This window comes from Anomalospiza imberbis, chromosome 15 (genome assembly GCF_031753505.1).
Source record: "Anomalospiza imberbis isolate Cuckoo-Finch-1a 21T00152 chromosome 15, ASM3175350v1, whole genome shotgun sequence".
In the NCBI taxonomy this organism is placed as follows: Eukaryota; Metazoa; Chordata; class Aves; order Passeriformes; family Viduidae; genus Anomalospiza; species Anomalospiza imberbis.
In genome coordinates, this window is record NC_089695.1 from 10,078,547 (window position 1) to 10,100,186 (window position 21,640).

At 40.7% G+C, this 21,640-nt stretch overlaps 1 protein-coding gene across 3 annotated transcripts in view; it reads right to left on the reverse strand.

Moving 5' to 3' along the window:
* TRPC7 (transient receptor potential cation channel subfamily C member 7) overlaps positions 1-21,640 on the reverse strand; it is a 73,544-nt gene that overhangs the window by 18,598 nt on the left and 33,306 nt on the right. For all 3 annotated transcript variants that reach the window (XM_068205792.1, XM_068205791.1, XM_068205790.1), the window contains exons 4-6: positions 11,831-11,995; positions 5,860-6,076; positions 821-1,054 (exon numbers count right to left, since the gene is read on the reverse strand). In XM_068205792.1, coding sequence (XP_068061893.1) covers positions 821-1,054; positions 5,860-6,076; positions 11,831-11,995 — 616 coding nt within the window. The remainder of the gene's footprint in view (positions 1-820; positions 1,055-5,859; positions 6,077-11,830; positions 11,996-21,640) is intronic.

Here is a 21,640-nt window from a genome sequence, read left to right on the forward strand (position 1 = left end):
GGCTCTGGGGCTGTGTGGGTCTATAGTGGAGGAAGTGCTGCCTCAGCTCTCCTCTCCAGCCCAAGCACAGCACCAGAACAACCACCTTACAGCCTTAGGGAGCCTCTGGTGCTCCTTAGTGCCCAGCTCTGGAGCTCCTGCAGCCCCCCCGTGAGCAAAAATCCCCATGGGTTCTGCCCAGGGTGCCATCAGGAGCTTGCAGAGGTGTTCAGGGTCTCCAGTCCCCACATGGATGTGAAGCTCTGTTCATTTCTGTACAGCACAGGAAAACCATTTCAGCCATCCAAAAGAACATTTTCAAGGCACTGCTGTGGCTTGCATTTCCCAATGTCAGCACTTATAGCTGATAAAGGCTCTACAGAAATGTAGGTTTTGATGAACAGCAGCTATTTTTATTGCTATTCTTATTTATTTTTGTAGAGGTGTTGGATGTAACAGAAATGCAGAGCTGCAGCAAACTCAGCTTCTGTGTTTGTTCACACATTTCCCTCCTCTCTCATTTGGAAAGCCAAGCAGATTAATTCATGTGTAATTTAAATTCTATTCTGCTCACTCAGAGTTCCTGATTATCTGTTGCTCAAGCTACATTTTCAGGATGTGATTGACCTGAATGTAGCCGTAGCACAAGAGCAGAGGCTGAATGAAGTTTGGGTCCTTTCTGACTGGTTAGGAAGATGGCTGGAATGGGTAGATCTAGGGAAAATAATTTGGTTTATTTAGAAGAAAACTATATAAATATCACATAAAGAAAACTGCTTTCAGTACTCCCACATATTAACCTAAAAGAACAGGAAGTGTTAGATGGCAAAAAGCATCTTACCATAGGTGAAGTAAGCAACTTCAGGGGGAAGGGTGACATTATTGAGGTCATCATCTTGAACGTACTGATCTACGTACTGCTGTGCCTCAGACGCTTTAAGAAAAGCCATGAACCTGGCAGTGAATGATGCCACGAAGATGGACAGCATCCCAAAGTCTAGCAGGTTCCAGAGATGCACCACATATTCACGTGGACCCTCTTCCCAGATCTCCTTGCACTCTGACCATATCATACCTGTGGAGGGATCAGAGCATCTTTAACTGGCAAACACAGAAGGTGTTTCTGTATTCAGACAGATCTGTTTGTTTCCTGCTTGCAGTGGCTTCTAAGACCGAAGGAAAACACCTTTTAATTAAACAAATTTATTGAGAATGGCTCATGTCATCTTTTCTTAAAAATGAATACAACCTTTTAGTTTGTATGCCTTTTTGTGCTTATGAAGCAGAAATCCCAAAATGTCACTATATAAGTCAATGGAAAAGCTGATTTCTGATGATGACAGAAAAAGCACTGTTCAGAAATTCTGATGACACTAGAAAATTCTACTGCTGATATAGTCAGAAAAAATGCAGATTTCCTCTCTTGTCCCCAAAATGACCTTCCTACACCGTGGCACTGAAGATGGCACTGCTTGCTCTGCTGCTCTTTTCCTCCTTCCCTAAGATAGTGGGTGTGTCCATTTTGAGAATGCAAACAGAACTGTTCAAGAGTAAGTTTAGTATGATTAAAAAAGGGTAAGAGAGAAGTTCTGTCCTTCCAATTTCATAAAGCTTTCTGTATTAAATAATGAATTTTCATATATTAAAGTCTGAACTACCATTCTGAAAACACTGAGTTTAGCCCAAATTTATGATTTCTGACAACAGACTTACAAATAAACCTAAATGCCAAACGTAGTGAATTCAAATATTTGACATCCATGTCCTACTAGGAAGAGCTGGAGTGGACAAGTGAATTCAGTCAAAGATCTTAGGTCAGATTCACCAAATTGCCCAACTTTAAATCCCAGCAGGGCTCCAGGGCCGAAGTCTTGCTCCTGAATAGCTGAAGTGCTGGAATATTTAACCCACTGATAAATATTTCCTGTGCTTTATCCAGTCCTGTTTCCATAGCAGCAGCAAAATTCACACTTAATCAGGAAGGAGCAGAGCCTGCCAATTTCCATGTGACCTCCTGCAATCTTCTCCTTTCTGTGAACTCCTTTCATCCTCTCTGCTGGCAGCTCTTATGGTGTGGCATGTAAATGCTTTTGCTTGGCTACTTCTGAACCTCTTGGAAGCACGGGGTGTCCCCAGAGGTGGCTGGGAAGTCGGGTTACAGAGAGGGAAACAGGTCAGTGGGAATTTAGCCTGAGGGTGGAGGAGGGCAGAACTGCTGCTCTCAGTCCTTGTGCATGGGGAAGGATTTAAAGAGAAAAAGGAAAGCTGAGCTATCCACAGCACCATCAGCCAAGGTCACAGTGAGCCCGTGACCTGCACAGCCCTGGAATCTCCCTGGAGATGTACCCTGATTTAGGTTATGCCCAGTATAGGTCTGTCCTGGGAGAGAGCGAGATCTGCAGAATGCTGAGCAGAGGGCAGGAGAGAAGCCTCCCCCTCTCCTCCTCCATGGTGCTTGGCTGTGTAAAAGCAGGAACTTCATCCCACGCTGTCACTCGCCCTGAGTGAGATTTAATAATAAATAGCCTAAGGGAGAAGGTGGAAGAATTGGTTTCTCAGGAATTTTCCTGGAGCAAGGATGAAATATTAAAGAAACATTTCTACTTTGGAAAAAAAAGCATTCCAGAAATGATGGATAGGAGCCATTAGCCCTGTGCATTACACATGTGTGCTTTATAAAGGTACTAAAGCACTTAAGGAAATATCACGTGTGGTAGCATTGCCCAACAAAGCACTTGTTCACTGATGACCAGAAATGATTCCCATCCAAATTTATTTCTAATCTTGCTGTTTTAATATACCTAAGTCACAGATTAATGAAGTGAGAAGTGTCTAAAACTGAGGAGTCAGACTAAAATAAGAATCCATCTGTGAAATTAACATGCCACTGGCCTATAATTTCCACCATTCTTTTCTCCAACTTTGTGGCAATCATTTTTTAAAAATGTCTATTCAGGACAAGTAGAAAAGTTACAGTAATTGGTCAGTACTTCTGGGTAATTGTATACACATTGTGAGAGAGTAATTCAAAGCTTCCTTAGTAAAAGTATTGAGAAGAGAAAAATCAGCTAAAATTCAGGGGATGAGACATAAGATGAGGTGTAAGAAATAAGTAGTTAGACAAAGCAACTCTAACAGGATGTGATTACATTGCAGTGTGGTGTTCCTGAGGCCCCCAATGGCTCTGGCAGGGGGAATTTCCCTGAGTTTGATGCTCAGAGATGTGGGATATGAGCAGCTCCTAGGCTCCAGATGCTGCATGTCTCTTGTTCCCACAGCAGGGATAATCAGAAATGGCACCTTGATAGGCAATTCTGGTTTCAGCAGGGGAAGGAAGGACAAGATACAGGCACAGCCCATCTGGAAGAAAAATGGGAGTGTGCAAGAACTGCTGTTCACCACCTGAGCACAAAAAGGAACAGTTTGTCAGATTTTTATATCCTCTGGCCTCGTACATATCAGGAGCAGCTGATGTTGCAGAGCTGCCTTTGAGCCTTCCTGGGTCCACCAAAGGCTGCTGGATTAAGAGATTAATAGTGCTTAAATTGCATCTACCCAGAGTTTAACTGCTACCCTAGCTGCTTTGGCAGTGGGGCTTAGAAATAAACCCTCCTGCCTTCAGCACACTTCAGTCCATACTGTTCACAAGGAAAGTGCCAGCCTTCCTCATTTGAAGGCAAGAGATGGGAGACTGGCCACAGGGAAGAGGCAGCCAAGGCATGCAATGAGCCCTGGGTTCATGAGCCAAAATTGCTGTGCACCATCTACAAAGGGGATGCTGGTCTTGTTTAACCTCATGAGATCCCCACGATTCCTTAAACTTGTCTGGACAATTCATCCCATCCTTCAGGTGTGTCAGCCTCAACATTTACCATCTGCCAGCTCAATATGGTGCGCTTGAGCCCTGTGTCTGTGTCACTAATGCTGGAATAAAATAACACTGGTCCCCATATAGACCCCTGAGGGACACCACTTGTCACTGATGTCCATCAGTGGACTCTGAGCCACTGACCACACAACCCTCCAACAGCTCTCTTATTCATCTATCAGTCCACCCATCAAATCCTTCTATCTCTGATTTAGAGAGAAGGACGTTGTGGGGATCCATGTCAAAGGCTCTACAAAAGTCCAGTTAAATGACATCTGCAGCTTGTCCTTGTGCACTTACACAGTCACTCCATCAGAGAAGTCCACTAGGGAGGTCTATGTTGGCCACTTTCACTATATTTCTACTTGTACATAGGTATTTATAATATCTCTAAGATTTTAGCACCAAAAGTTGCTATCCTTAGTGCTTTTACAATCCTTGAAATTCAGGGTCACACATGGGGCTCAACAAGTGCAGGTGTCTGCAGGCCAGGTGCACCAAACTTTAACCTCAGTATTGCTGAAACATTACTGCTGAAACATATTGCTGAAACTTTATGGAGGCAGGCAGGTAAAATGGCCAGAGAAGATTGTCAGTGCAGATGTAGGTAGTCATTAGAAAATCTCATTATATTCAGGAGTCTGTACAATGAATCACCTTTCTTCTCCCAGAAAAGTGAAAACCTTGGCTTTAAATGAAATGTTTTCTTCTTCATCTCTCAGGAACTCAACAAGAGACAGATACCTACTGCCTATATGAAAAGAATACCTAGTTTAAAATCTAATCATCTTGTCCAACTGCTTTAATATAATTTTAAAAATATATCTTACAGTCTTACTCTATCCAGTCTGGCATCTATTCAGTATTTTCTAGCCTAATATCCTGTATGGGATTCTGATTATCGTGGGGACCTGGAACAAAGAAACATTGGCCAGGAAGTCATCTGATAGAGAAGCCATATCCTATTTTTCAGGGGAATTTAATGGCATCAGTACTTATGGAACAGTGGAATTATTTGCTGCAAGAAGAGAATCAAAATCATGGTGGTGAACAAAAATAGCTACAGAAGAGGTAGACAAAGATTCTACAGAGTTGATAAGCTCAATTTCCCAATAAATTCTCCTGAGCTTGTTTAGATTAGTGGTTCAAGCTAAGTGACCTGCCAGGAGTAAATGATGCCTGTAGGAAAAGTGAGACATCTGAATTTGTCTGAAACTCCTTAGAAATTTGACTTGTCCATGTGGCACACTTTTGCACTCAAAGGGTTCACCCACATGAATCCTTACTTTGTAATTGTTGAATAACTTAATTTCTATTATAAGATTTGAGCAGTGCACTGTCCTCTCACCGGTAAAAATTTCATACTATGAATTTTATAAAATCTAGCTCTTACTTGCCTAGAAGGTTTCATCACTAGACCTTGGAGTGTACTACAAGAAAAGCAAATGACATAATACTCATTTTGCAGACAAAGACACTGGGGTTCAGTGAATTACAGCAGGATCTCATGGCAGGGTAATAAATCAGACAGACTCACCACACTTCTTTCTGCTCACTTTGTCCCAGAGTGAAGCCACAAGTTTCTATTACATTACCTTCTTTAAGATGCAATGATTAAACCAACAGATAAATAGGCAACATCTATAGCATTTACGATGGAAAGTGGAAAAATCAGGTAAATAGAATTTGCTAAGTGTCATTCCGTGTTTTCAAAAGTGGTGGCCAAGATTAAAGTCTTCTTCACTCCCCTTTTAATCAAAACTCTTGACATCAACCTCTAGACCCATAGTGGGTTGTTTCAATTTTGGGGAGATTTCTTGGTTCGGGCTTTTCATTTGTTTAGCTTAGGTTGTGTTTTCTGGGTGTTTTCTTTGTTTTGTTTGTTTTTGCTTGTTTTTTCAGAGTTTTTTTTCCCATTTTTCTTTTTTCTTTGTCTTGTCACAGTGTATCATGCTATTCCTAATGAGGTTGAATTTCCACAGAGGACTCGTAGACATTTTGGTTTTACTTACCCAATACCCACTTCATGATCAGCAATTCTGTCCATGAGAACTGGGTTGTTTTGACTCTGAATATTTGTTTTGGATGATCTGTGATGGTCTCATTGGGGAGATTTTTGACTCCTTCAAACCGATCTGAGGCGTTCACTACTAACAGTCCAAGGAAGATTGTGAAAGAAACTGCATGAGCCACAAACTTCATGAAAGGACTTCGAAGGGTACGTCCCAGCTGCAATGGAACAAGCACAGCCGTAAGGTTTTTATTTACCCACCTCCCAATAGTTTTTTTCACTATAAAAATTTGAAACCTTTTGCCCACAGTGAGAAGGATTCAGTAATTGATTCTGGATCATTAGCTAAATAGGGTTTAGATTTGTTCAAGTTGTTATTTTCTATTGCTAGACATTGTGCATTGGGTAATTTTCTGTGCCTGGCAATGTCTTACAGTGCCTCTTTAACCCACATGTAATATCTAATTGCCCTGGCCATATGGTGAGTGGAAAATGAAGAGCCAGGACATTTGTATGAGAGACATGTTTGTTTGTGCATGTGTTATATGAATGCACTCATGTGCCAATATAAATCCTAATGATGGACACAATTCTCATCCTTAAATCATTATTATATATTAGAATATTTTACTGATGGTGAATTCTTGGTTCATTACCAATGTGTAAGAAATAGCCTTCTGTTTAAATATGCTTTAGTAATGCTTTTCATATGCTTTACTATGATAGTCTTCTCTCATAATTAGAACCAAAACTGGAGAATTACTCCCAGAACACAAGGATTTACTTCAAGACACTATGCCAAGAACAAGAGCAGCAGGTCTCTTCACTACAGATCGTTGTTCTGCTCTTCTTGACAAGCTTTCTTGGTTAATAAATTTAAATATCACTCTTTAAATTTTAAATTTTCTGTGACCCAAGAAAACATTACTCCAGAAAGATAGAAAGAGTAGAAGCATTTTCAGGAGCACTAGAGCCAAAGCCTGTACTGTTGGACAAAACAATGGAAGAGCTGGCCTGGATGGGGCCTTTCCAAACTCCTCTCAAAGCTGATTGGAATTTATTTTTTCAGTTTATTACTCATTGATTCATTCCCCTTGATGCCAAGGTATCATCCATTTTTTATAAATATCCACTGATTTGATAATAAAGCTTCATAGGAAAAAGGACATAAAAAGGAAATTACTTGTTTTCGTATTTATCTCCAATAGCAGATTAATTCCAAGGAGCCCTGGTCTCTGCTTATGGCAGAACAGGAAATATTTCAAAACCAGAGATCTCTAGGTCTAGCAGAAATTCAAAGGAAGTCCTAGGATTCTGGGGTTTATTTCTTTGTCTTATCAGAGTTTTTAAAATGTCAATAAAACATTTTATAAAGTTGACAGAATAGGAAATCCTATTGGAAAATGTGCATGTTTCTAAATACTGAAGAGAATTTCCATTAAAGAGAATGAAAATATCTCTTCTTTCCCGAGGTACTTATTAACATTCTCTGAGGTCTGTAAGGACATGTTTCATTGGGTAGATATTGCACTGACTTGAAACCCAAGTTTATTTAACCTTGTCTAGGAATAATATGGCAGACATAGGAGTGGATGAAGTGTGTTAAAACCAGTCTCAACCCTGATAGTTCTGGTTTGCCTCCTGTGCTGTCACCATTGGTGTAATTCTCAACAGTTTTTTATGGTTGATGTTGTGGAGATTTATGCTTTGTAGTAGAATTTATACATTCAGTACTGAACTGATGGGGTGATGGGATAGGTCTGAAATCACACAGTAATAATCTCAGATGTTTTCTTCCTATGACCTGAGAGAGTCCAGATTACAAGAGTAAAGTGGAACAACAGCCATGGATCCTTAGCAAGAAATTTTTAAGGAAGTACATTTGCAATCTGTATGAGACTCATTTCTACCCTGAATTCACTAAAAGAGGAAAAGCAATACCTATTGAATCATGAATCCTCATAGACTTTTCCTGCTGTCTATAGAAATGTAAAAAAAAAAAAAAAGACCTTAGATTAAAGTAGCATAGTCTCAGTTATCAGAGAAATAATCCTGTGTATTACAAAATCAAATTAATTCTGTGGGTAATTTCCCCTACTTCTCTCATGATTTAATTGAAATCTGCATTTAGTTAATGTTACATCAGCCATTTGTCCCATTTATTACTGCAGAAAGCTTACCATTATTTTTTTGAGCTGATGCTTTTTATATCTTCTCAGAAATCTAATTTTTAGCTAAGAGCTATGGAAGATGTTGACTAAAATATTCTGTAAAAAAATTATGAAGTGTCAATTCCTCCAGCCAGTCCAATGCTTTATGACAATAAGATTTTTCAAACAACATGATCCAGCTAAACTCAAGGTGTGTAGTTGCATGAGTGTATCAATTTCTTGATTTTTTAGAAAATCAAAATTCCACCTTTCATCAAACCAGGATTACAGGGTAGTGTCTGGCTATTACTGCTAAGATAGAAACACTGACAGTGTGTGAATACAAAAGTTCATTCTTAAGAGAGCAGGTAATTTCACAACTTAGTATCCTATCTCTACAATAGGAAAATAATTAAGCACACATTCATGTGAAAACAAAAACATAGAGTGTGATATCATTACAAAATTTTTCAAATACTCGAAGAGATGGGAACAAAAAAGTATTTTTTTTCCAGAAGCATAAGGAAAAAATCCATTACTATGCTCAGTGCTGTGCCCATAGCAGAAGCAGGAAGGATACTATTGTAGTGATCTCGTGAATTTTAGGGGTAAAAAGGTACAGCTATGGCTTAGGCAGAGGCAACCATTAAAGTTCCAGTGCTTCAACAGTGCACAGTCTGTTGCAGTGGGAGCTGCACTCCACAAATCCCCAGCATGGCTTCAGGAAAATGTGAGAACAGCCCAGACAGCGAGGGCTGTGTGTGAGTGACCTCTCAGTGTTGTGATGCTTGAGCGTGCACTTCAACTAACCAGAGAAGAAAGAAAGCACATCTTGAAACTCTGGAGACAATCCAAAAAGCCCCTCTTGCTCTTGTAATTACATTTTCAGGCAACAGACTGTGCAATTTTTCTATCCAATCTCTTTTCTCTTTTGATCACCAATGAAAAAATGTTTTGGAGACCAACATATAAAGCAACAGCTTATTTCAGAGTCATGGCCTCCAGGGCATGGATGAGTCAGCAAGGATATTTCAGCATAGGATAAGCTTAAACTTCATGGGTCATGAAGTGAATGAATGACTGACTGACACTAAAACTGGTTTTAATAAAGTCAGTTCTTTGCAACTGAATGAAAAACAAACATGTAAGGTTGAGGTACAAACTCCAGTCAATACTGTGTACCAATTTTTATGGGTAGTATTTGGTATGGTACATTCTAACCCCACAGAGCTTTATTAAAGAAAGTTTTCTGTTGGGGAGGACAGGCTTTAAAGCATGTTCCTAACTAAGATACATCAGTGAAGGAATTTTGAATATGAATTCCTCTATTGCCCTATGTGAACCTGCAGAATTTGATCATCATAAGAATGTGACACACAGTAGTGTCGCTCAGGACAGCTCCTATTGCAGTATTCCACATTAGAGATTTTTCTCCATTTTTCTCACTGCTTTGGTCCAGAAATGAGCCCCTGACTCATGCCTGGGCACTTGTGAGTCTCTGAAGACAGGCCTGATTTCAGTTAAATATCTTAACTGGTTATTACTGTGGAAAAATGATTTATTTGCCCAATTGTGTAACATCAAGATTGCTTCCATCAGTAAAAGCCAAATAAAACACTTGTAAAGTTGACCAGGACAAAACTGGGCTGCTCAGAGTGGAGATGCTGCCCATGTAGAATTTTCTGCAATAACACTGTGAGAGGATAGCAGGCTTTTGGATCAACCTGCAGCCCTTGAAATTAACAGTGATGATTTTGGGTGAGGTACCAATTGTTCGGGAAAAAATTGTGTTTGTGATTCAGTTATTTCTATCACAGGCTCCAATCAAAAATCAAGACTACATTGTTCTGATCAAGGCAAATCCAGAGAGACAATACCTGCCTGAAAGAAATTTCAACTGGGCTTTGTGCTAGAAGGTTACATGTGGTTTTTCACAGTCTAGTGGGGTGAAAATGAAGGAACATTGAAAAATGAGAATGCATGAAAGGTCTAGGATAATGAAATCAAAGTTGATGAAAAGTTAAGTATCCCCCTCCCCCTCTTTTTAAATTTTAATATACCTACCTCAAGAAATTAAAACCAAGTAACTTTCTCAATAATTTTTCACTTCTGCTGTAAAACTGTTTTAGTTTTAGCGGGGGGTTGCCTCAGTTTCTTTCCTCTTAGTTTTTATGTTTTTCTTTTAAATTCTCCACTCATTTCTAGTCTAATTGTTCTTTCCACCTATTTCCATATTCAAATGTGGCCTCTGTAATTCTGAGACTGCACCACAAATGTTGCTGTTGGCTGGTGTGCCAACTCCCAAGACATTCAATAGAAGTGAAGGAAATTAAACAGCTTCATAAATCCCTGCTAGACTGGGATTTATGGGGTCTGACATGAAGGAATCGAAGTGGTAATTCCACACAATAATTCCCTCTACGACCCAGCCAAAAGCACCCACAGCACAGCCTGGATTTGGCATGAACTTCTCTGTGAGCACCTCTGGAGTCCTGTCTATTACCCATGAAAAATGAGGGGCTTCTGTTGGTACAGACCTTGAGGAGATTAAGTTACATCCTCATATACTCTAACACAAAGTACTCCTCTTGGAGCTATTTTGGAGGAGACCAAGGCTTAAACGTGTTTTGTTATCTCAGATGTACTGAAGAACTTTTTCTGATTGTATTAACATGTGTTTTAAATTTCAGTCTTTCCTCAATAGTAATTGATGGATCTACAACTGAGTTTGATAAATTTAGAAAGGATTCCTCACTGGTTTTTAGAGGAAGTGGAAGAAGATTCTTTCAAGACTGAATACAATACCAGTGACAGGTAATTTTGATCAAATTTAAGTACCTGTGACAAGCTTCCTGCAGAAGACATCTACCTTGTAAGGGATGATGCTGGCTATTGCTGAATGTGAAATGATCTTCTCCCCTGCCACCCCTTTTGCTGTGGCAAGAGCAGTGACAAAGCTATTTGTCGCTCAGCCACACACTTATTTATCTCCACTCGTTTGAGCAGATTCTTTCAGGACAAAACCTCTACAGATTTCATATCACAAACAACTTGAGATTTATCTAAGCTAATGTTTGGCTCTGGTCCTTTGACTTCTAGGTCTCAACAAACTCTCCTCCTCCATCTGATCTATATTTAGATATACAGCAGTATTCCAAGTTTCATCATCTCTTCCCTCAAAACCATAAAGATTTTATGATTAAGTCTAGTCTTTGCTGCAACATTAAGAAGTTTCCTGGGGCTTGCCAGAGTTTCAGGCCCATGTGTCATAGTAATGTTCCACTAACTAAAACCACAATTATGCTCTATTAACTAAAACCACAATAATGCTGCTTTAACTAAAACCACAACAATGTTCCAGTAATTAAAACCACAAGCTCAGAAAGAAGGAGGAAAGGTAACAAAGGAGCCCTGAAGAAGGGTAGAACCCACAACAAAAAGTGCATAAAAGAACAAGAATTTAAACATCAGAGTTAACAAAAACAAGAATCTCCTCCTTTAGTTATTCCCAGTTTTGGTGGCTCTTCTATTTTTTCTTCACTCCTATGTTGTTATCTCCTATACATTTCTTTTTCCTTTTGTTTTCTTGTTACCATTCCCTCACCCTCTTTCCCCCCACCCCACTTCTTTCCCTGTAAAGATGAATCTCAGATCATGACAGTTCATTTGTGTCTGTCAAGCAGCACCCCAAGTTCTCCCATGGGGCAATCTTAGAGGATACCATGAATCACTTCCCAACATCTTTATGGAAAAATCTGGGCTTTCACTGCAGGCCCTGGGTAAAAATGCCCGTAAACCCCCCAGACCATCAGGAGTTTGTACCTTGCTGCAGGGAGCGATCCAGTAGGCTATGGCAAGGAAGGGCAGCCCAATGGAGACCCCAAAAACAGCCAAGAACTTCACAGCTATGGATTGCTGCCGTAAGCCTGAGAGGTTTTCGTACCACATGGTGAGCAGCTGCTGCTGGCAGTTGGGGTGAGCAACGAACTGTAAGAAAAGCAGAAATAGAGACATCAGTAGCATTGTCTGAAGAGGAAGAGATTCCAGGGAATAAACTTCTGAACTTGCCCGTGGAACATGACAGGTCGTGTCTTTGTTGTCCAACAAATAAACAAACAGAAAACTGCAAACCAGGCACACCAGACCCCCAGGTAGTGGCAGAACGTGCAGTGCTTCTGCTCCTTGTCTTCTCTAGAGAAAAGCTGTATTTATATAATTAAAAAGCAGAATATGTGAGCCAAACCCCAAAATCCATCAGTGGTCAGCACTGACAAAATGCCTCTGAGCAACTTACCTCTTGGGGTAAGACAGTGTACCCTGAGATTCAGAAAAGACACAGAGAGGGGCTTGGAAGTCAAGCTGAAAAACACTGTGGTGACTTTGCCAAGGCCATTGACACAGCAGCTTAACACAGCACTAATATTAAATTGTTCTATTCACTTTGTAAAGACCAAAAGGGAGCCATTCTGCAGGGCTCTCCTGCAAATTATGAGATCTGGCTGGTATTTTGCTACTCTAAATGCTTTATCTCAGAGTACCTTTCAAAATATGACAGCTCATTCTTTACTGGTAGGACAAAAAGACAAATTCAAAAGCAGTAGGAAAAGCTCTGGTGCTCTGGTACAGAGAGTACCTGTTTTGTACCTTGCAACGGGGACTCTTCAGTTTACTGGTCAGAAGTAAAAAAAAAAGAGGCAAAAAAAAAAGGTGCATGGCAGAAAAGTGAAAAGGGCAGTTTCTTAATGGCAAAATTACAGCACCACCAGATCCTACCTAACAGTACTATAATAAAAGATTAAACTTTAGTTCATATTGTTCTTTGAGATGATTGAATTTAGAATGTGGCTATTTTAATCACAAAGAAGGATAATTAAAATGCAAAAGAATAGAAAGAAAAAATGAAAAATAAATATGTTGCTAGTGCAGCTAATTTTGTAAGTAGAACCGAGGGTTTAATTTATTAGTTCTGTGGCTGAATAGATGTTCCTAGGAGGGAAATGTAAAATGCTCTACTCTTTCAAAGAGTAGAACTTTCTGGAGGTGAAGGGGAGGAGGAAGGGGTCAAGAAAAAAAGAGAGGAGGAAAGCAGAGGCTGCTGAGGGCTTGGCAGCCACAGGGACAGAGACAGGGACAGGGACAGGGACAGGGAAAGGGACAGGGACCATGCCTGGCAGCCGCCCCTTGCCCTGAATCAGCCCTTTAAGCATCACCCAGCTGGAGGATTTGAGCTGCCATCTGTAGTTTTCTTGGGACTGAAAAGCAGAGAAAATTCTAAATGTGCTTTCATCTTCACTACCTGTGAACGATGATTGATTTGGGAACTTAATGGACTCTTTTTGAGGTGTTTGCCTAACAGAACTGTTACTGTTCAGGAGGAAATACAGTTGCACAGTAATTAGGATTGCTCTGGAGTAACACTTTTCCTTCATTAACAGCACATTAGCAGCTGTTTAAAATATGCTTTTGAGATGAATTATGCTTTGGGGTCTACATTTCTCAAAAAGAAGAAAAAAAAAAAAAGAAAATGAAACTCTACCCCTTCCACTGAATAAATCAATCAGAACAAAGAAAATTGATGGGTACTTTTAACCTCCTTGGTCTTTAGAATATTTTCCTGGAAATTTTAACATTTTAATATGCTTTCTTTTAAGCTGCTTTCATGAAAAAGAAAGCTTTCAAAAAAAGGTAATTATAAATCATAAGTCCTAGTCCTTCTGAGCATTTAAAGTTTAAGGTTGAGGTGATGACAGCAGTATCACAAGGAGGCATTTGCTAATGCCCGGTGTTTATGTTTGTCCTAATGCTTGCTATCTTCCTGGCAAATGGACAGAAAATTGAAGTGGAAGGAAGCTCAGTAGAGAATTGATCCTTTTTGTAAATTTTTTTTTTCAGATATCATGAATTCAACAACACTTGTAGTGACTCATGGTAAGGGAAATGACACTGGTGAGTGTGCAGACTTCTGGGATGTAGGGCCCAAGTAATATCCAGACTTCCTCCTCCTGCTGCAATTGTTCACTGCATTGTGAGAATTATTCAAACAAAGAAATTTGGTTGTCCTTGCCAATGAGACAGTCAAAAACTTCTGGTTGGCATTTCAGAGTCTTCATCAGACATTTTAATTTCAATTTTTTCAATGTGTCTGGAAACAGCTACAATAAAAATACAAATATAGGAAAATTGAGAAGGAATTGCCATAAAACCCAGTTCAGTGGAACAATTTATTTTGTACAAGGCAATAAAGACAGGCAGAGTGCCATAGAGCCTAGATGGTGTTCATCTGTCTTCTGTTTGGCCCATATCCTCCCATTCCCCATGCCACTCAGGATTTTCCATGACTGGGTCCACTGCTGGGTCAGCTCCTCTGGAAATCTCAGCCCTCACTCTAGAGAAGCTGCAGACCATATAGAGGAAGCTTGCCAGATTAAATACCAGGAAAGTGGTCTCTTTAACATTCAGGGGAAACAGAACATTCTAAAAAAGTGACTTAACAGATTCAAAGGAGAAGAAGGAAAGGAAGGGCTGAAAAGCCTCATCCCCTGCTCCTCCTCTAACAAACTGGGTGCAATTACTAATAAACTTCCAAAGCATACTACTGGAGCTAGGAAACAGGGTAGGCTGAAGACACCACAAACCATACATACCTTGAACAAACTCCAGTACCTTTGTAAACTCCCTATAAATCATTATCACCGAGCCCAGCACAATAGCTATTCCAATCCGTGCCCCTCTACTGTAAAAGAGGCATGTTAAGGACAACACTGGGGCTATCTCCAGATAAGAAAATAAGCCTAGGGACCAGAAAAGTGCTAAAACCTCAAAAAAGCCTGGGACCAGAAACACATGAAGGCCTCCACCCAGAGGGACATTATGAATTTAAGCAACGTGGCTACTGACTGCTTTATCCCAACACAGAGTAAACACAACCAAAATGCAGTCCATACAGGTTTTTTCCACTTTCTCAAGCCCCACGTTGGGCGCCAAAAGAGTTTTTGTCCTGGTGTAGGGCAAATTTGGGAAAAAAATTCCAAGGGGGTTCCTCTAAAAAGCAAATTCAAGCAGCCCCTCCCCCCCACTGGTTCAAGAAAAGATTTCCTTGGAGAAAAGTGGAAAACACTGTTTATTTAACAAGCAAAGTACTCACAAACATGAAAAGATTAATAATATTAAACAATGGAACCTCTTGTTGTTCTGAAGAGATAGCAAATTCAGAAGCTCTTTCTGTGTATTGGAGAGAGAAAGAGTCTTTTTTGTTGGTATGTCCTTGTTTTCTCTTGGTCTCTCTAGGGCCCAGCCGGTGTCCCAGCTGCAGTGCAGCCTGGGGGTCCCCTGGATGACAGTCCTGGTGTTCCCGCAATGAACGACAGCTGAACAGTTCCAAAAAACCTTCCAGCCTCAGCTAACTAAAAAAAATCTAACTGAAATCCAAGGAGAGTTCTCTCCTGCTCCCTGTCTGTGCTGCAGACAACACAGACAGCTGAAGCTCTTATCTCTGGTTTTGAATACAGCCACGAAAAAATTCCACTGCTTTTCCTCTCCCCCGCTTTGCTCTCGGATCTAATTTTAAAGGCACAAAACTTTTTTTTTGGGCTAAACAGATGTATGGGGATTCAATTCAGCATCATAAAGTCACCCCAGGACATCATCTTATTCTGATTATTACAAAAATGAAGGAAAAGTAAGTTAAGGATCAGGAAGATCAGAACATGGATGAGTTTTGATCTGTTAGTTGCTTACAGCAAGCAGTACAGTTTTCATTGTTTTCTCTGTCAGACATTAATGAAACACACAGTGACCCCTTGGGCACTGCCAGCCCTCTCTCTATCAACATTTCAGAAACTGACCTTAGATCTCCTCAGAGATGTGACAGAGCCTTTTAACATTCTCTCTTACCTGGGAATGGGCACTCAAGTTAAAGATGACACTAATGCTTTGCTTAGACACAGGCATGGAGTAGAACAGAGCTTAAGACAAAAGCTTCAAGGCAGAATGCTTCAAAGCATAATGACAAATGGTGATGTGTGATATTGAATTTTAGAGGACTGAATGCTGCAGTGCTTTTTCAATGTTCCCATTAAACGCTCTTTCCCTTTCCTCAGTGCTGGAAAATGAGGCGAGGAGGCTTTTAGGGACAAACTGTGGATGCTCCTGTGCAGCAGACAAGGAAGAGCAGTGTGACCAGGGCTGTGCAGAAGGGCAGGAAATCTCTGATTGAAATGGAAGCCCTGGCAGTGGAGGGGATTGCCTGGCTCCAAAACCAGCCACTTAAAAGCATTGAGTGCTTTATCTCCTGGGCAGAGTCAGTAAGGTAATGCATCAGGATCTGCGAGCTCAAGCAAAATGTTTTCCAGTGCTTCTGCATTCAGAAACCATGGTGGGAGCTTAGCTGGTCCCATGGCCCTGGGATCCCAGTAGATGGCAGTGGTTTTTCCTGGTACTGTGCATACCTCTGATATAGGAAGGAAATTGTTCTTCCCTCCAGCCTATCACTCACACAGCTTTTTAAGTTAAAAAAGGCTAAAAAAAAAACATAATAAAATCACACATCAATCAGCTCAAATAACAAAGCCACCAAAGCAGCATTTTTGAGAGGCAGTGGAAGACTCAGGTAAGTACTGTCACCTCCAAAAGCCCCTGCCCTGTGCTACAGGGGATTAAATAAGAAACATGAATATTTATCTGGAATATGGAACAAAGTTTCTCAAAGACTTCAGTGGGAATTGAAAGGACCCAAAGGAAGAGTTTTACATATAGGAATAAAGAGGGTGTTTCAGAGACCACTGTGGATACCACATTAAGTGATCACTTTTCCACATTTCTATTTAATTTGATGTGTGACAGCTCTTGTGGTAGCTTAACATGTTATATGCATTGTGGGAAAACACTTTTCAGCTCTTATGACAGAATGAGAGTTTTTTTCTTAGCATAGTTGCTCATAAAAGTAGGAGTTTCACTCCACAGATGATAAAGTACCTTTATATTTTATAAACATATAGAAAGTTACTTCTGATAGAAAACACTGCAATAGAAAGACTTTTATTTTTTTTTTTAATTTTCTATTATATTGAACAGAGAAAGAGCCTGTAATGAGGGAGAGGAGAGGGAGAGGAGAGGGAGAGGAGAGGAGAGGAGAGGAGAGGAGAGGAGAGGAGAGGAGAGGAGAGGAGAGGAGAGGAGAGGAGAGGAGAGGAGAGGAGAGGAGAGGAGAGGAGAGGAGAGGAGAGGAGAGGAGAGGAGAGGAGAGGAGAGGAGAGGAGAGGAGAGGAGAGGAGAGGAGAGGAGAGGAGAGGAGAGGAGAGGAGAGTCCCTATCTTGGACAGAAGAATGTGTCAGCAGAAATAAGGAAACTTATGGCAAGACAGCTGAGAGACAGAGGTCAGCCTCAGATGATTGGAATTAATCGTGCAGAAAGAAACCAGTATCTCTTTTATTACTGAAATAATTCTATTTCCCTTAAAAGTACAGAAATCTGCCACCGAGGCAAAAGAATTAACCACTCAGACAGGATCATCTCACTTTGTTAATGTGCCCTACACTGAATAGCCAGGGGCTGTCATAGGGAAGGCAAAACTCATCAGTGAAGCAGTGAAAGCAGATAAAACCCTGCATATCAGAACTAACGATGTGAACCTGGGACTATAAAGTCCTGAGGTGCTCCTGTCATGTCCTCCCAGCTTGTGCCTTTCCTGTCAGCCTTATGGCAAACTTCGGGGTGTTTAATCACTGAGTGTGAGCTAAAAAGGAGCTGCATAAATAGACTTTCAGGAGAACATTGAGGATGTCAAGAGACACTGGCAGGGGCAGGGATGAGCAATTTCTCTTTCCATCATGTAGCTGCATTCATGTCCTTGGAACAACCTTTCAGGGTTCATTATTAAGCATTTATCTTTTGATGTAGCTCTTTGCTTCTGCAAATCTACATTTATTAACACATTTTAGCCTGCAGCACCTGCTCACAGGAACCCTGGGCTGGGTGTGTAATGCTTCAAATGCCAGAAACCTGAGGGAAAATGCTGACTCAAATGAGTCATCCAAAGGGCTTCAATTGGCACCTTGTGCCCCTGAATTAGAAGTGAAAAACAAGGGGGCAGTAAATGGGTTGCATACATGGCTTTTCCCATTTTGCCTGCCCTGCCCATGGCAGGAGGCTTGGACATGGGTGATCTTTATGGTTCCTTTCCAACCCAATCCATTCTGTGATTCTGTGTTGTCAAGAAGAGAGGAGCAATGCTCCTGCAGGGATGCACACATTGGAAAAACCAGATGGGATCTGGACCACACATATTGTGTGCTCTGGAAAGTTAAAAGTACATCAGAATAATCATGACGATTTCCTGACACCTCACAGACAAACACAGCCTGAGCTGAGCTTGCCATGCTCGTGTTCCCAGCAGGACCAAAGCCAGGGCTGGACTGGAAGGGGAGTTGAGGTTTCCTTGGCAGCTTTGCTGTGCTTGAGCAAAACCAGAAGGAGGAAGGGAGGGAAAGCTGGGCTTGCTGCACAGGCAGTGCTGTGTTTCTCAGCAAAGCCTTCACCAAAGGAGAAATGAAATCATCCTTTTTCAGCAGGTCGCTGAACACTGTGGGAGTATCAGGAAACATTGGCAGGGGTGGAAAAAACTCAGGGAAAGGTCAAAGCAGGATATTACTGTTCTTCCCCTGAAGGGTAAAAAATACACTGCCATTTCACCAAAGAGGGTCAGATAAATTAAGAGGTAAACATATACCCACATGCAAATAAGAGGGAAAAAAATTACTGAATGTATAAAAACAAAACATAGTTTCTTTGCTTTTATAACACTTCTCCCTTTTGAAGATTCCTTTGATATTTTAGGCATTTTAAAGACTTGAAGCCTAAATAAAGGGTCTGCACTTACACTGAATAAAATACTTTTCTTGAACTGAAACATACTTTTTTAGGGGCAGGAAAACAGGTGGAAAATGTGTCAAAACATTTTTTTATCCAGTAAAAGACCTGTTACAGATTTGTTTCACTTGATGCAGAGCAGAAGATGACAGAGCTCAGAGGGAATTACTCAAGTTTGCCGGAAAACACACAGTGCAGGGAAAGACCAGCACAGGCAGAACCCTTTCCTTATCTCCACATTGTACTCTGCTCTGTGAACTTCCAAGTGAACAAAGAGCCCTTTGTTTTGCAGAAACTATTCTGAGACCTTAGCAGAAGCAGGTGGGATATTCTATATATTATATATTTATTTCATGCTCTAGAGTGTGAAAAAAAAATTGCCTTTAGCAAATGCTTGTGCTATTAAATTCTGACAGCTGAAATTGTCAGAGGGTAAATATGGGTGGAACTTGGTTCACTCTTTGCTGTTGTGGCTGCAAGAGAGGCAAATAAAACTGCAGAAAGTTTAAGAAAGAAATAGAAAGTACATGCCCTACTGCTAATGAATTGGAAATAACAAGTAAAGTTCCATTCCATAGATGCTGGGACCGTTTCACAAAAAAAAAAAAAGGACTGCTCTAATTATAGCTAAATTCTATCCATTGCCGCAGGCCCTGTTTCAAAAACACCTTGCACCAGACTAACCTTACAAGAGCGAGTAAAAACAGGTCCAAATTCCTTTGTCCAGATGCAAAAGAAAGATTTTCATGGATGAGAGAAAATTCAGCTGATCAAGTCTTGTTTCAATGGGATTGAACCGCAGCATAAAAGGAAACACTACGTGACAAAAGGTCCTCTGAGATATTGCTGCAGACACCCAGAGAACAAGGAAATGTCCCTGCCCTGAGGATTGCTGCAGCTTTCCCTCTGTCCCTGGGGTTCATTTGACTCTCTAATGGCATCACACAAATATTCATGAGGTTCTTGCTCATCCTGCAGATGAGCTTTGTGACAGGCTTGCTGAATATTCAGACCTGCTATCTGGAGTTTAACTTCAGCGTTTTTAAACCTGTAGCAAAGGGGAAAGGTTTGTATTTGTAAGCAAGGCCCAGATAAGCCAGGATTATCAGGAAAAAAAGCCCAACTAATCGTGCAACTTCAGCCTCTGAGTTACTTTTAGGGCATAGACCCACAAGTATTTAGAACAGTTTTAGTAATAAATTGCACCTTTCACAAAACCTTTCACATTGTTTCCTTCTGAACCAAAATACCTTTGTAATTAGAGCCATTTGGCAGAGGGCAAATACTCACATCAAAACCCAGGATACTCACACATTCCCCAGTTTTATTGAAATCCAATATCTGGATCCACTTGCTGGTTGACCTGAGTTATCCAGTACAAAATTATATTTTTGAGCACTTAAAACCTTCACATAGCTTCAGTTTACAGCCACATCCCCTTCCTGTGACTCATTCTGCTTTATAAAAACAAGAGTGTTTGGGGCAGATCTGCTCCCTGCTAAATCAGTGAGAGCATTAGCAGGACTGGGGTCTCACTTTGCAAAGGTGGCAGGGGACAGAAGCAGGGCAGTGAAGGTCACCCAGTGCTGGTGTGATTGTCCCAAAGCCCCTGTGTGGCTCAGCTCTGGAAAGGGCAAGGCATGATCCTGTTAGGATGAGTGACAGGGGTGGAAACAGGTTTTGATCAGGCACAATTTAAAACCCAATAAAAACAAATTGGTCTAATAGAAAACAAAAACAATGCGGTAAATAAAACTGCCAAGACCACTGCAAATGCAATTTGCTCATTGACACTAACATTCTTCAGCACTGACTGGAAAGGCAAAATTAAGAATAGTGGAAGGGACTTTTGTTGCTCTCTTGTTAATTTTATACCATATGAAATGAAAAGGCAAGTCTGATATGTGCAATGTGTGTAACTAGAAAATGCAGAGTTGACACAAATTCTTTGACTGGTTCAGTTTAAACCTTGCTTTGCCTTTAAGTTTCTTTATAATTTGACTTTCCTGAGACAAAGATAGGGCTGTTTTGGGCTCAGCATTCTCCTCTAGGGTAGGGAATAAGGTGGTTGGCTCTTTGGAAAACTTCAGTTTCTTCTTCTAGTGGGCTGCATGTTTTCTGAAGAGATTTATTGTTACTGTCTGATTTCTCCTCTTTTTACATATATGAATAAATCTTATCACTGAATTATTTATCGGAAAACAAGAGACTGAATTGCAAGTCCCAGCCTTTAACATTCCAGGATTTTCATATCTGTGCAAAATCAAAACCACTTGAAAACCCTTATCATTGAATTATTCATCTGAAAACATGCCACAATAAAAAACTACCAAACAACAATGTCCCTTTGGTGTCTAAAAAAACAGCCACAGAGGGCACAGAAGGAGAGATTTAAAACACCACCACTTCTTCCTGCCCCAGGAGAGCCAGGAACTATTTTCCCTTGTCTAGATGGTGAAGAAACTGGGCTGGTGCTGGAGCTCAGTGTAGATGGATTTATCCCCAGCAGGGCTGATGGGCAGACAGACTCGCTCATAGGAGGAGACTCCTCTCTCCATCAGGTGCAGAGTCCCAAAAACATGCCCTAATGCAAACATCTACAGGTGTGTCTCACACAGGAGAGCCTCACCCTGGGACAGTATCCATGCAGAGCCACATTTGAACACCACTTGGGAAAAGACCCTCAATAACCTGAAATACTGATTTATTTATATATTTTTTTAGGGTTCTACCCATCCATATCTGACTTTCCATCCCTTTACAGG